The 15,488-nt window shown below is 35.8% G+C and overlaps 1 protein-coding gene across 1 annotated transcript; it reads right to left on the reverse strand.

Moving 5' to 3' along the window:
* Positions 1-272: 272 nt before the first annotated feature.
* Positions 273-4,635, reverse strand: LOC149787117 (14-3-3 protein zeta-like). Its single transcript, XM_089977629.1, has 3 exons — positions 4,477-4,635; positions 3,582-3,677; positions 273-1,132 (listed from the first exon to the last, which is right to left on the reverse strand). Exons 1-3 carry the CDS (start codon positions 4,579-4,581, stop codon positions 1,070-1,072), a joined length of 264 nt encoding a protein of 87 aa, XP_089833755.1. The 5' UTR covers positions 4,582-4,635; the 3' UTR covers positions 273-1,069.
* Positions 4,636-15,488: the final 10,853 nt, after the last annotated feature.

The raw sequence follows: 15,488 nt of genomic DNA on the forward strand, positions 1-15,488 counted from the left end.
TATCAATTTTAAAAAAAAAACAAAACACAAATAATACGGGATTTCACACCATATGAGGCACAATTTACATTACAGATACAGCAAATGTTGACAAGCATCAGTACAATGGCACTTGGGAAAGATATTACGTACTGGAGTACATTGTAATTAAAAAGAATTCACATTTTTGGCAATTCTAAAATAGAAGCTATGGGCTAAATGAAATTAATTAGAAATTGTAGCAGCAGAGGTAGGGGTAATAAGGATAAAAGGGACACACAAATACAATTAACAAATCTGTACCTATTATTTTATAGAAGATACACTTGTATTGGACACAAAGAACAAATAAAACTACTATTAAGGCTTACTGCATGTCAATCGAAAAGAAGTTATGTTGGTAATGATCCGCATATAGTTTAGTAAAGAACTGAATTAAATTTCTCTTTCAAAGCTTAGATTAATGAGTAGTACCACTACACAATGGCATAAACATAAATTGTATTGTCAATATTGGTTTTAAAAAAATTGAGAAAAAAAAGACGAATGAAGCTCTGTTCCACCAATATTCAAGAGTCATCGTGAAGTTACTTTCACTTGTATCGTCCAATATACACTTCTTTTCATCACAAGGTTATTTCTTTATAACCAAATCGGCAGTCTTGAGAAATGACTCCATACTTATTTTTCTGTCAATAATGTCTCCACTTTCACACAGTTCAACTAATCAATCAAATTCATCCCTCTGCCAACATACCAAAAAGACATCTTGAACATTAAACTTCCATGAAGTGGCAATTTAATATTCAGATAGATTCAGTTTATACAGTGAATACAGCTCGATGATACAGCCAGCAGTCAATTCACACGAAGCTAAATCACAATGATCAGCAATGACAAAAGTTATGATTAAATATCAAAAGTTGTACAATTTTCCCTCAAACCAACAACAGCAAAATGCTTCTTCTGTTATCTGACAAATTATTTCTAGCTGTTGTTTTTATTCCAGACAGATGGAAAAGTACATGACTAGTGGTAGTTGGCCGTTATTTGTTGTATCAAGGGATGACGAATACACGGTGTTGCTCCTCTAGTTGTCTCCACCAACTTCTTGCTCATTTTGTTCCTCTGCCTGGGTATCAGATGTCCACAACTGAAATGGAGAAGAAAATACAGTCAAAACTCAGTATGTTACATATTGTTTTGTAAGACCTAGTTAAAAACTTGAATATGTTTACAACTAAAATGCCAAATTACAAATACAAATTACAAGTAGATTGATTTAGGGTTTTCATATAGAGTTATGTGTTTAAAATGTTTAGAGACTAGTCTTTTGTATCAAGACTGTAAAATGTTTTATTTCTAGAATCTGTAATAGTATTTCACTCTGAGGGGAGGTGGAGAAGCAAACAAGCTGTTTCAACTGCAAGTGTAATTTAAGTATCAAACCCTCTATGGCAACCACTTGCACATCAGAAGCACCTGTTTAAACCAAAATGTATTCATATATACTTAAGTTTTTATTTCGATCTTAGCAACTTGTAATGAATAGGGTAAAGCTTAGTTCATTATCTGCTATCCACACAACAATAGATACTGTCTTATAACAGTGACACCACACCCACCCTTCCCACTTAAGATGAGACTTCTGCCACTATAAAATTTCTACACATGAGAGCCGTGCACCGCAGTTCTACAATTAGGATCCAAAGGTAAACATTTGCAGTCCTCCATGTATCTTTAAGGAACACATCCAATTTGAGCACACACACCCCCCATGTTGTAGACTAGGTCTGATGTGAAATCCTGCATGTTTTACGTTGCAATTAATGAAGTTTTTTTAAATATAAATTGATCTTTTTTTGGGGGGATGGGTCCCATGAAGATGTTCACCTTCAAGTCCATTACCTTTAAAGAGATTTATATAAAAATATGCGTTTTAAAGATCTGAGCCTTTCTTGTTTGTATCTTTGTTTTGCACGCTATTCATATGAATACCCAAACCTACTTGGCAAGAATGTCAGGAATTTATTGATGTGCTGTTGAACCCTATTCATACATACATTCATACCCAATATGATCGCCCCTTCTCCATTTTCCGAATAGCTGTAATCAGGCTACATTTACAATCCCCCCACTGACTCGGTGGACATAACTATTCACTGGTTACAAAACTGTGTACAGCATTCCCACAGTATGAAATTCTTCATTACAACACCATTCCTGTTGTAAAGAGGTATAGCCATGGATCCCGTTAAGTGCAAGCAAGAGCAGATATATTATAATGTGGTATGGATGATTCTGCCATATTAATTGGCACAATTGGTTGCCCCAATTTACACTGGCAGACACAGAATCATTGCTGTTAAATATCCCAATCTTAAGGTGGAAACCTGATTGTAGGATTGTTTTCCTTTATTCTTTTGTTATCTTTAATGTATATTACATGCTTGGAACCATACTTTTATCAATCCTGATCATTTAAACCATGTCATTGCTTTTCAAGTGCATTTCAAGCATAACTGGCATTTGGACCCTTCATTGTACTGTGTGTATGTACAAGAGCAAGCAAGCAAATCTTCCCTTTACATTGAGACTGATATTTATTCCATGCTAAATTGGACTATTTTCCCCTTCTTATTAGCCACTGGGATAGTTGACAATAAACAGAGTCTAGTAATAAATGCCAAATAGCTGACTTCTAATAAACCACATTATCTTTTTTAAATCCTGTTGAATTATGTTATTGAAAAGAATAGTTTTTAACAATGTTCAATATTATAGTTTGTTGATTTATGTCTGCACATTACTCCTATCCTTCTGAACAGAAAAGAAAAGAAGTAAAATATTCCAATTAAAAATAACAAATGGTGTAACATGATTATAGCTTTTTCAATCCAATAACACAATCATTCATTAAAATACAGCCTATATTTACAGTGAGTTTGATGAATGAAATAGTTTTTGTCGGCAGCTGATCTTCTGCCTCATAATAAGAACTTGTTTAACATTAACATTCTTGTACCACGTAAGAAAACTATTACCACTTTTTTAATACAATAAAAGATAACGTATCCATGAAACAAAATTTATAAAACTAATTTTGTTTTCCACCGTATCAAAGCAATCATTTTTGCGATAAAATCTTTACATGTCTAGGGATGGGGACCCCAAAATCTTATTATCATCATCATCATGTGATATCACCATAAGGCAGTATACTTTACAATGCATGGACAGCATTATAATGAGAGAGTATTGTATCATACATCATTATAATTTAGCCTCACTATAAAGTAGTATGCTTTACAGCTGCCATGGACAACATTATAATGGAAGAGTCCAATATATAATGATGCAATCAGAAAGGTGATAATTGTCACACATTCAGCAAATCCTTGATGCAAGTCAAATAACTCCAACTCTCCGAGACTTAGAGGTATAAACAGTTATACTTTCTATGTAGCAAGATTTTGGCAGACGATCATATATATGCAATAGCCACAGGCTGCATGTTTTAAAAAAGGTTTATATTGCTCTGTGTCTCACGTGTGCTTTGAAGGGGAGACAAATATCCTATACTAGGCATCCATGTTACTTACTGTGAGATTATCTCTGAGGAGCTGCATTATCAATGTACTGTCTTTGTAAGATTCTTCATTTAAAGAGTCTAATTCAGCAATAGCATCATCAAAGGCCTGAAAACAAAACACACAAGCTTCATTAAGCATGATATTCTCAGATAAAAGTATCGTATATACTCCTCGCATTCTAGCTGGATCCAACTGCAGACTGTATAGACCAAGATCTGCCATCACACTGTGTGACAGCAGTGCTGGGTCTATCTAGTTGGTTATAAGTAATCAGTAGAACAAAAACTGTGTGTAGACCAAGATGTGCCATCACATAGCTTCCAAGTGAAAGAAAATGTCAACAAAACTCTATACATCTGACCAAAAACATCTACCCATCTCTCTTTTGACCAGTGTAAACAAATGTCACAAATTCTTGTAACATTTGTTAAAACTGGTCAAAAGAGAGATTGGTAACAGACTTTTGGTATGTACACATTTTGTATGAAGGTTTTTAGTAGACACTAATTTTTGATTTGCACTGAATGCCCTTTATCAGCATATGATAGGCTATAGATGACAGCCATTATAACTGGTGGAAGAAGAACCCAGAAAACCCCAGTAAGAACCAATGACTCACAGGAAGCTACTGGTAAGCTTTCTCACATACCTACATTGGCAGAACCTGAAACTTGAACAAAAATAGACAGAGGTGAGATGCCAGTGATTGATAAACTATCTTTGAAACTAGTGACAATGCAAAAAAGATACGACTGTTAAACACAAGTTGTTTCTGTTGTTCAGGCTATCACCACCTTAAAGTGATGCACATCAAACTGTTCAAAGACACCAAACATTTCTTGTTACACCATAGTTATAAAGTGACGCATGTCATTCTATTCAAAAGAAAGAATATATATCCTACCTTTTTAGCAAGAGCACATGCTTCCTCTGGACTATTCATAATTTCATAGAAAAATACAGAGAAGTTGAGGGCCAGTCCAAGCCGTATAGGGTGATTTGAAGCCATTTCTGCTTTAGCTAAATCGTAGGCCTTTTGATATGCTTGTTTAGACTTCACTACAACTTCTGAAAATAAAAAGCAAAGGAAAAATTGTCAGTGAAATTGTTTTGGTACATGGCAAAACCATTAACAATAAAGACCACTTAAAGGTCCTCATGCTTTGTTCTTTGTAGTGCGCTTTGTTCTTTGTAGTGCAGTGATTTCTCCAGGATTTTCACACAGAGAGGCAATACCCCACTTTGGTACTATCAGAAGGTAAAAAGTTTCCTTTTTATAATGGTCAGTTTTTAAATTAACATAGCAAAGTTAGATCCCTTTTCTGCCTCTTTCAACAAACCTTTGTGATAAATGGCTTTAAATGAATGAATATAAAATATTTATCTTCATTATCAACTGATCAAACATAGTGGTCAACATAACATAAATTTCCTTTGGCCAGTTCACATGGAAAATACCCAATGCTGCAGAAAATCAATGGGCCCTCTAAACAAAATTAGAGACTGGAAAATTTAACTGCCCCCACCCCCACCCTTATAAGCCTACACCAGTAAGTATTAACCACCCTTCCACAAAACCCACTGGCTGTGGGCTGGCATCTCAACCAAACCCCATTATGGCATTATGTAATATGCATTTAGCTGCCAAGACAGTATAGTTGTTTATCTTCATAATCAGCAGAGTGGAAGCAGTCTTACAACCATGGCACTATTGTATCCACTGGAACTATATGTAACTGCTGAGACTCTGAAGTTGTTTATCTTCATAATCAATAGATCAGAAGCAGTCCTACAGCAATGGAACTGCATTGTATCCATTAGAATCACCACCTAAAACTGAAACCTGCCATTGTACATCCTCACCAAGTGAAGTTGGTGGAAAGCTTTCAATAAAACAAGTCTTATTACTCAATTCAGAATCTCAATTAGCAGGTGCTTGATTATATCTGTTGATCAAGAAATCAAATGTTCACATAAAATGAGTATCAATAATGTTAACACATTTTATAAGCTTTGTTACTCTCATGGCATAACAAATTACTGTGTGCTATTGTTGTGCTTGCTCATGTTTAAGGAGGGTCTTAAATATATGCAAGTGTTACATCTAGGAACACAAAGAGTGTCCTATAACAACCAAACTTTCTGTTCTGGATCTTGAGTTCACTAATTATCTAACATGATTTACTGTACTAAATTCCACATCCTTCTTATTTACATTTCTCTTTAAGATAACAATTTATTGATTAAATGTTGAACTGTGTATTGACATAAATTTAGCCCCTTTATCACTGAATTAACCTTCAAATGAATTAAATCTTGCCATTGTGTACCATCAACTTCAAATATACGAAGAGCTGAAAATTTCAACATAGCAAATCAACAGAAACCTTGAATAGTTTGGTTGATAAACATGTTGCTATAAAAGGGGTATTAGCTTCTATTTTGCAGGGTTTATTGTCTTTAGCAGCTTTTGTCATAACTAATGCCAACACAGTACTGGATGGGAATGTACTTTCCCAATGAAAATGCACACAAAGAGAGTAAGAACATCAGTGAAGATTTCTGGATATAGGACATAATGTGAGAAAAGAATTATCTAGCATCTAATATACAACACTGTATGCAAAAAGGCAAAGATTGGCAGTAGGTTCTATATGTCCACCCCATCCCACAAAAACCCTGTTTCCAATTCACTAGTACTATGAGTCAAACAATTCATCGATACTTTTCCATAACGATACTTTTAATGTTGCCAGTAAAGAATTGATATGAAATGATACTTACCATATATAATTTCATTTGATCTTCAGCAGTCATGAATACTTATTAGTCATTTGCCATTTTATTCTTTAAACCGAGATTTCATTTGAGACTGCTTTCGCATGCACATATACTCATCTACAACTTCCACCCACCCCATGCTGATTCAATGCTAATTATTCAATCCTGTTTGCACCTTCAGCATCAAGGTGTTATTCAAAACACATTCCCCATGTATAATGAAGTACATCATTCATCATTTAATAACCACTTTTATGCAAAGGTTCTGTCTTTTTCCATACTTGGTTTAAATTTGTAGACTGTACTTCCATTGTGCTGCATGGTGAAATATTTCGTTAAGCTTGGGTGGTTAATATATGTTCCAGTGCAGGAAACAACTGAAACTTAATGAAGCTTATTCCCTGTATGAGACACAGGAATTAATAGTATCCCAACTCTTCAACAAATAAACTGAGAAAAAGGGGTTATTAAATAATCTGTACAGTACATAAGTAGTACATGGGGAAATAAGTTTGGAGCTATCATTTCATGCCGATATACACGAATGAATGTGTTTACAGGATCAATACAATTAGCATGGAGTTTTCAAGGAGACAAATTTTAAACTGTGTGTCCGTCACTTTGTGTAAATTTGTTAGTTTTTAATAAACAGGGATTTGTTGTTGACAATGTTGTCCACAGTTTTCCATTTTTTGCTCACAAAAATGACAATCTGTGTTTGATAATAGATGTCAAGTCAACACCACAACTGTAGTGCAATCCTATTCCGCTGTCAGCCAAAAACTTGATTAGACACAGAATTCACATCTTTGGTTCAGAGTTTGCTCATAAGGTGTTCACATTTCGTGGAAGTGAAAGCCTTTAATTTCGGTTTGACTTGTAGATCACAGGACTTGTAATTAGCCAGAGACAAAATCTAAAATAAGCTGTTCTCTCAGCAAACAAACGTGGTTAATAATTTATTTTCAAATAGAAGAAGGAAAAGCTCGAGTTTAAAGTCTCTAAAACAGAAAGACATGGAACTGGCAGAGTCATTAGTTTTTCTTTTTTACCAGATAAATGACTGCACGACTGCTGTGACCGTCTCATCTGTGCTCTCAATTAAAGAATAAAAAGGTAAAGAACTGAGAAGTATTCATGAATGCTGATGCTCAATGCACCTTGTATGGGGTAAATATCATTTTGTATAGATTCTTCATATCTTGTATTGATATGGGAAAATGATTAATACATAATTATATTGATGTTCATCCTACACACTACCAGACGAAGTTAGTAACTTGTTGAAATTTGTCAACTTTGCCTTCTATCAAGAAATCAAAGATAACTTCACCCCATGATATTTTATATGAACACTTAAAAAGCAGTAGTTGATGCATTTAGAAAACCTCCTTGACCGAGACCAGTAACAGTGTGTTTAGCCCCAGACAAAATCTAGTTCATGCAGGTATTGATATCAATTGCACCAACACAAAACAAACTTTTGCAATTAACAGTCATGCGTTTTAATAGAAAATATACCAACTTTTGTTTTTAAACTTTAAACATCAATATGTAAACAACAGTTTGAAAATTGAATCAGTAAATGCATTTTTGAATTGTTTTAATATTGAAAATGTGCTCTTAATAAAATCTGACGAAAACACCAAGTATACTTGTCAAGTAATAATAATGGCAAATACTGCAAAGCCAGTACCCCTTTATGAAACTGCTTTCATAATACATTGCACACATAAATTATGACAAATATATAATTCCTATTAAGTCTAAATATTATATGATAGAAGATTTAGACATTATCTTTAGATCAGAAACAGATGGAACACAGCTGTCCTCCAATGTAATGTACCTTGACAAAGTAATTCCAAATATAATGCATTACTACTATGGACCACATGACAAAAATGCCAATGTATAGCAATATGGGTTGAAAGAAGAAAACGCTGAAATGTGATCTTTTTGCTAGTATCCACTTTACCACAGTTCGGTACATTGCAAAATTCACTACATACCAACATTCCATCTATAATTTCATAGCCTGTTGTTGTGGATCATGAGTAACGTGTGATAACAAAGGAGAGCAGTACAAAGCTGTTGAATTCCATAAGTGCTGTATGGTCAAGGCCAGATAACAAAAAGTGTGAAACAAATACAGAGTACGCAAACAAACATTAAAAACATAAATCTGCAATCCTAACTATGGAATGCTGTACCGAACCCAGAAAGTGATTGTTAATATTTAAGTGCAAGTTTCCTAAATAAATCCACTCACATGCATGGTACCATGTGTGTAAGTTGCTATTAGTCCAAAAGTGTCATTCAAGACCAATGTGATGGTAAACATCATATTCATCTCATAAGTTTGTAAAGTGTTAAAAATCTTAATCCCTAAGGCGTCTTGATATCTCTCAATCTTACGTAATCCATTTTTAAAAACAAAAGCCTAAACGTCAAAACATCAAATATGGGGTGGGTTGAGTCAGAGGTAACTCTAGACCACTTTGCTGTACGCAAATATGGTTGGAAAGAACCACTGGGCTCACTCATAAATTCAATTAAATGTCAGTTCATTGTCAATGTATAGCTATGATCATGTTTTATCAGCAGCAAACAAATAATCGAACGGCAACGTTTTGATGTTAATAAATAATCAATCTGTTACTTAAGGCCTAGGGGCCCCGAGTGGCCGAGTGGTCTAAAGCGCTTACCGTTCCGGATCATTGCTATCTCACCTCTGTCTGCGTGGGTTCGAGTCCAAGGCTCGGCTAGCGTAGGTACGTGGGAAAGCCTGCCAGTAGCTTCTCGTGGGTCGGTAGTTTTTCCCTGGGTTTTCCAGCATTCTTCCTCCATCAGCTATACTGGCCGCCATGTATAGCCTATCTTGTGCTGAAAAATGGCGTTAAACCCTACAACAACAACAACAACTTAAGGCATATGTGCCCCTCGTCTATACACCATATATTTTCAACAAATGACTTTATATGTACTCATATGTACTTATTACAAATGAAGTATTGTATTAAGTTCCAACATACACGAGTACAGATTTTGTTATCGTAATACAAATACTGCAGTTATTCTGAAAGATGTCACAGGGGCGGTGCAATTTCCAGAAGTGGGGAGAAGGGGTTTTGAATAGCTTACATCACTGTTTAAATTAAATGCTTCTAAATAACGTTGTTTTGATCATTCTAGATCCATTTATTACCAACCATAACAAGACAGACTCAGTAAGGCAGTCAATTTTCTTTCCCCTGTAAGCTGAACCAGTTTTCAGAAACGTGTAATAAAATATCATCCACTGCTATTGTCAAGATGGAATACATGCATTTAAAAGTCCAAAAATGTCAGTTGAGACCAATGTGATGTTTAACATCATATTCAATTCATAAGTTTGTAAAGTTTTGTAAATCTTAATCCCTATGGCTTCTCGATATCCCTCAATCTTACGTAATCCTTTTCTAAAAGAAAAAAAGCAGTGGCGATGGCAGTCATCTTTCCCACCATGTGATATACTCAAATCCAAACATATCCACTAAAAGAATTGTCGCCCTTCCAGCTTTTCTCCCAAAGAATCTGAACATTCCATTTTATTCTTCTGCGCTACTGAAACTGTTAAGAGATTTATTGTCCCTTTCGTCAAGACAGTTCACTTGTTGGATGCTATTACCGATCCCCAAAAAACCAAATGTTTGATAATGCAGACATTTTCCATCACAAACTCTGGTAAAGTTAGTCTGGTTTCCTGACCATTTCCACTGAATCTAATATAAAATTTGGACCTGAATTAAATACAGACAAACCATTATCAGGATTTTACTTCCAACAATTGTACTTCAGTAATTGGTACTTTTGTTCTGAAAGTCCGCATTTTACGGGTAATTAAAGTAAGACCTATAGCAAAGTCATAAGGGTTGGAAAGTCTGGATTACTACTGTTTTAATTATTTGGACATACCATAATGGATATATACTGATGAACAAACCTCAGTAAGGTGGGAATTCATTTTGTGGGAGAACTGGTGTTATTAGAAGGACAGCTTCTATTAGAATAACGATGGTAGGTATAAATAGTTAACAGTTAATTAAGTGGCATCGGAAGCAATTTAATTTGTAAACTTTTCAAAACTTCATCAATAGATTCACATTTAATTCCAAAGGAACTAACTAAACATCTTGTCTAAAAAGGGGTTGTTATGAGCTAGTATAGAAATGTTTTCAAGTGATATTTTCTAGTGAAGTTTAAAAAACAAACATCTTGTTTATGTGGCAGCAGATCTAATATTTTGTACTCTTTTGTAACTGCAATAATGGAATCTAGGTAAAATCAGTTGAAATAGCAGCAGAGAGGGTGAACAGACCAATTTTGGAAGCGTCCAAAAACCGAAATAAGCCTTCCTACAAATGATCGAAAAATAAAAAAGCGTCGACAGATTTTAAAAAACATCGACACTTTACTAAGAAAATCTCTCCGGAATTTCTCTAATTAATATTACTCCATTGTCGTTGGTGATTTTTTTCTAGTTTATTATGTACGCGCTTTACTCAGTTACGTCCTCGCGAGGTCCCCCACCCTCTCTGCTGCTATAATCAAATTATTATGTTATAATAAAATGGCACATCCGGAATCTCATACTGCAAGGATAGCTCGAGAACGATTAGAAGCAATCAAAAAATTTCTTCCTGTCAGAGACTCATTCAGAAAAAACTTGCAAGCGCAGCAACAATCACAAGTTGAGTACGAAGAGACACTAAAAAACTAATTAAACCTGTCACTGCAGCTACTAAGAAAGCTGCGGCGGCTGTTGAAAAAACTATATGGGGGAGATATTAAGGACGAAGATGAGAAGAGGAAAAAGGGTATTCTTCCAGTATTAGAACAAATTGCAGCGCAGACTGAAAAAATAGCAAGAAGAACCAAACAAACAAAAAAGATTTTACGAGATCTTCCAACTTATATAGCTGCAGCTCAACCTCCACCCATTGGTGAGGAAATACTTGAAGGTATTGGAAAACTTCGTACTGAGATAGGTGATATGAAAGATCGTGAATTAATAAAACCAGAAGAAGAGGAATATGATGAAAGGGAAATGATTATGCTGAGCAATAAATTTACCAAGGGGAGTATCAGATTCATAAGAGAAATTAGAGATATTGATACGTTATCAAAACATGCAGCAGAAAGTAAAGTAAAAAAAAGAAGAATTTTTAAAACCTGAATATAGTTCCGCTCGTATTAGTGATCCCGAAATCTGGTATAAATGTATATATCGTATATATTACAATAAAGATAGAGCTTATTCTAATGATGACGTATATAATGATTATCGCAGAAAAATAAACATGCATCTTGTAAAAAAAAAAAGAATCAAAAGTATCACAGTCTCTCAGAACAATAAGCGAGGAAGAAGAAGGAGCAATTGGAAGTGATCTAAATATTCTGACACAGCCGAAAAATAATTTTGTTTGTCTCAATAATATCCTTAATGATGTGTCGCGGTTAGAAGTTCTCATAGGGGGAAAACGTGCCGGAAATAACTCACCAGAAATAACCAATGAAGCAGCATATATTTGTCGGCGATTATTTCAAGGTGGTATCATGGATATCGGCGTTTACAGAAAACTTATCTATGAACTTGTTGATGATTATAGTGACTAGTTGTTAGATAAATGGTAAATAAAATAAGATGATAGTACACAATAATCATCGTAAATCTGTACAGGTCAGAGCGGTAAACTCACGATTACCATTCTATGCAGCAATTTACGGAGATGGACTTGGTGATGTTGTACGGGGATTATTTACAAGGATAGCTCCAAAAGTAGCACCTGTTGCAAAACAATTATCGATGAAAGCTATTGATATTGTTCGTGAAAAAACTCCTGGTGCAATTGTCAATGATGCTGGTAAGATGTTCTCGGCGATCAAAGATAGACTAGCACGATTAATGCGACGAAGATCACAACCAGTAAAATTACCAAGTACTGAAATTATGCCCGCAGACGTAAGTAAAACAATAAATCAAGCTGCAAATCAAAAACTGGCAGCGTTAGCAGATCAAAGACTCGGTGACTCGGGAAATAATATCTCAAGTTTGATATCAGGAAGTGGAACTTCCCGAAGTGGAACTTCCCGAACGCGGTAATCAACGTGTTAGACGGAAATAATTAAAATAAAATGTTCAAGTGCGTATCGGACGAAGCATTTGATATGGAAGCACCTGTCCTTAAAGATGAATCGGTACGTGATTATCAGTTTTATTCTTATGACGCACGAACACCAGATCAACGTGGAGGAAGGATTGAACTATAAGTTCATGACACAAGTAGATATTTTCTACCCGCTGAGGCTTTTATTGAGGTAGAAGGTACAATTGTAAGAACAAACAATGCTAATTACGCAAATGAAGTAAAAATTGGCTTTGTCAACAACGGGATCATGGCATTATTTGATAGCGCCACATATATGATCGATGGAAAAAATATTGAATCAATTCAGAATAATGTCGACGTTGCTACAACAATAATTGGTCTAGCAAGATATTCTGATGATTATACAAGATCAGCAGGTCCCACAATGATGTTTTTGAAAGATAATTCTGGTCACCCTGAAAGCGATGCGTATAATATAAGACGACCAAGAAATTTTGCCAATAACGCTGATGCTGATGTGTGGGCGTTTGTTCATGATGCTATCCCAAATTTCAACTTGGGATTTGCAATGCGTAGAAATATGTTGCTAGAAGACAATAGAAGTTTTTCATGTACAATCCCACTATCGCATATTTTTGGATTTTGTAGAAATGTTAGAAAGGTTATTTTTGGATCTAGACACACGGTTGTTCTTGTAAGAAAGGTTGATGATAGCGATGCTCTGTGGAGACCTGCTGGTGATGCTGGTAAAGTAGTATTATCGAAACTTTCACTGTGGATGCCGGTAATGACTCCAACGATCGCAGAAGAACAAAAGTTGATTTCTTTCATGGACACAGGTGGTAAATCCTTGTTGTCATGGTTAACAACAAGCACGGATAGTATACAAACTGACGTTAACGGTCAGTTTAAATGGCATATAGCATCACAACAAGGTGTTTCTGTACCACGGCATATTTTTATTGCGTTTCAGAACATCGATCGTTTAGGTAATCAAGAACGTAATCATACGATATTTCATAAAGTAGGTATCATAAATATTTCGTTACGGATAAACGGACAAGAACCAACAGAGAACATACAACTAAATTATGAACAAAATCATATAGGACGTGTATATCATCGTTTGATGTCATTCATGGGACGTGATCAAAATGTTGATACTGGGTTGCAAATATCACAGCATGATTTCAGAACTTTGTATCCGATTTATTATATTTCACTGGAGCATCTTGATCATCAAAACAATCTGTCGTTGATATACATCTTAAAGCAATGTTAAATACAGGTGGTGTTCATTATACAGCAATCGTGGTTATACTCAGCGATAAAGCCATGTTGCTTGAAGGTGGTAGTGGTCGAATGAGAGTCGTTGTTGCACCAGTGGAAAATCTTTAATCATTATTTGGAGCGTGGTAAGTATTTATCATAAAATGCCATATCATCACGTTAGTGTAAGTCTGACTCCTGGTCAGATTAAAAACCTTCAATCAAATTCAGCAAAATACTGCGGAATGAAAATATCACTAAAGCGAGATCAGATCACGGGCGGTCAAAATAAACTATCATTATCAGAACGTCAACTTAAACATTTCAACAGCGCTAAACAATCAAAGACAGGCGTCAAACTTAATCTCTCTGCGGGTGCGGTTAAAGACTCAATTTAAACAGGCGGTATTTTTCCACTTCTCGCGGCTAGTTCAGCATTAATTGCCGCAGCAGCACCTGCCGTAGCAAAAGCAGCCGCATTAGGTGCTGTTGGAACCGCTGCTGGAATTGCTCTAAAGAAAGCAACAGGAAAAGGGTACAAAAAAAGGGACTCGGCCTAAGATTACCGGGATCTCGTTGGGGAAGAGGTCTTAGGCTTCCAGGATCACTTCGTTAGATGCTCCAGCATCAAATTTTGATTTACTTGATGCTGCTAAACGATTAAAAATGAAAAACTTCAGAGATGATTTTATGCGAGATCAATTACCGAAACAACCAAACAAACTCGAAACAGGTATCATTAATCTTGACTCTAATTCAGGACCCGGTACTCATTGGGTATCATACGCGGTTGATCCACGTGGAATCTTTTATTTTGATTCATACTGGTTAGCTCCACCCATTGAATTTATCAAGTATGTTGCACCACTTCACGCGCAAGTTTGGTATTCAACGCTACCCACACAAACAATGACAGATCCGCCAATATGCGGACGTGAAGTAATTAATGTACTTAACGCTATAGCAAAATCATCCAAACCACCACATAAAGTCGTGCATGATTATACAAGCAACCGATTCGTTGCACGTAAAGCGTTTTAAACAACAGGTCTTATTATAATGGTTGATATTTACGGAAGAGGATCTTCCCGCGTTAAGAGAAAATCCGGCGATGTTGATCTGTCGAAGTATGCGACTAAAGATGAACTTGCTGATATCATGAACCTGGCTGGAGTTGACCCAGATGAGCTTGTTATTTTTCAAGATCGATATTGTAAACTAAAAACGAGCAATATCAGATGGAATGATATAGTTCGACGAGTACTCGGTGCAGTTACGGATAATATTCCTGTGTTTACTGACGGCGGCAGAATCAGGGATTCAAGTATATCATTTACAACCATCAGAGATGAAATTGCAAGAAGCGTTGCTAATCGTGTGAGAAACACCGGCGACACAATGACGGGTGAACTCAGCATGAACGGAAATAAAATAGTAGTTTTAAGAGATCCAACATCCGACGAAGACGCAGCAACAAAAAAATACGTCGACAACGTAAATGGAAAACTATCCACGCTGCGGGCTGAGTATGATGTTCACGTGGGCGCTTTTGCAAGATTTCGCAGAAACGATCAAAGAACCGCAGAAGAATTCATCGGCACTCCGCACTCCGTTGACATAAATCTCTCTGATATCAATACGAACATCGACACGATCAAACGAACACAGCAAGACATCGTAGCGGGGATTCCTGAGATCGTTAATAAAACCAATT

This window comes from Sinohyriopsis cumingii, chromosome 12 (assembly GCF_028554795.1).
Source record: "Sinohyriopsis cumingii isolate HCF-2022 chromosome 12, ASM2855479v2, whole genome shotgun sequence".
Classification (NCBI taxonomy): Eukaryota; Metazoa; Mollusca; class Bivalvia; order Unionida; family Unionidae; genus Sinohyriopsis; species Sinohyriopsis cumingii.

What these genes read in the sequence shown, in the direction of transcription:
- LOC149787117 (XM_089977629.1), bottom strand. Translation starts at nt 4,581, where the DNA reads ATGGCTTCAAATCACCCTATACGGCTTGGACTGGCCCTCAACTTCTCT. An exon ending in CATGTGCTCTTGCTAAAAAG is followed by an intron (nt 3,678 to 4,476) that starts GTAGGATATATA and finishes TTTTGTTTTCAG; the next exon opens with GCCTTTGATGATGCTATTGC. An exon ending in TCCTCAGAGATAATCTCACA is followed by an intron (nt 1,133 to 3,581) that starts GTAAGTAACATG and finishes TCTCCATTTCAG; the next exon opens with TTGTGGACATCTGATACCCA.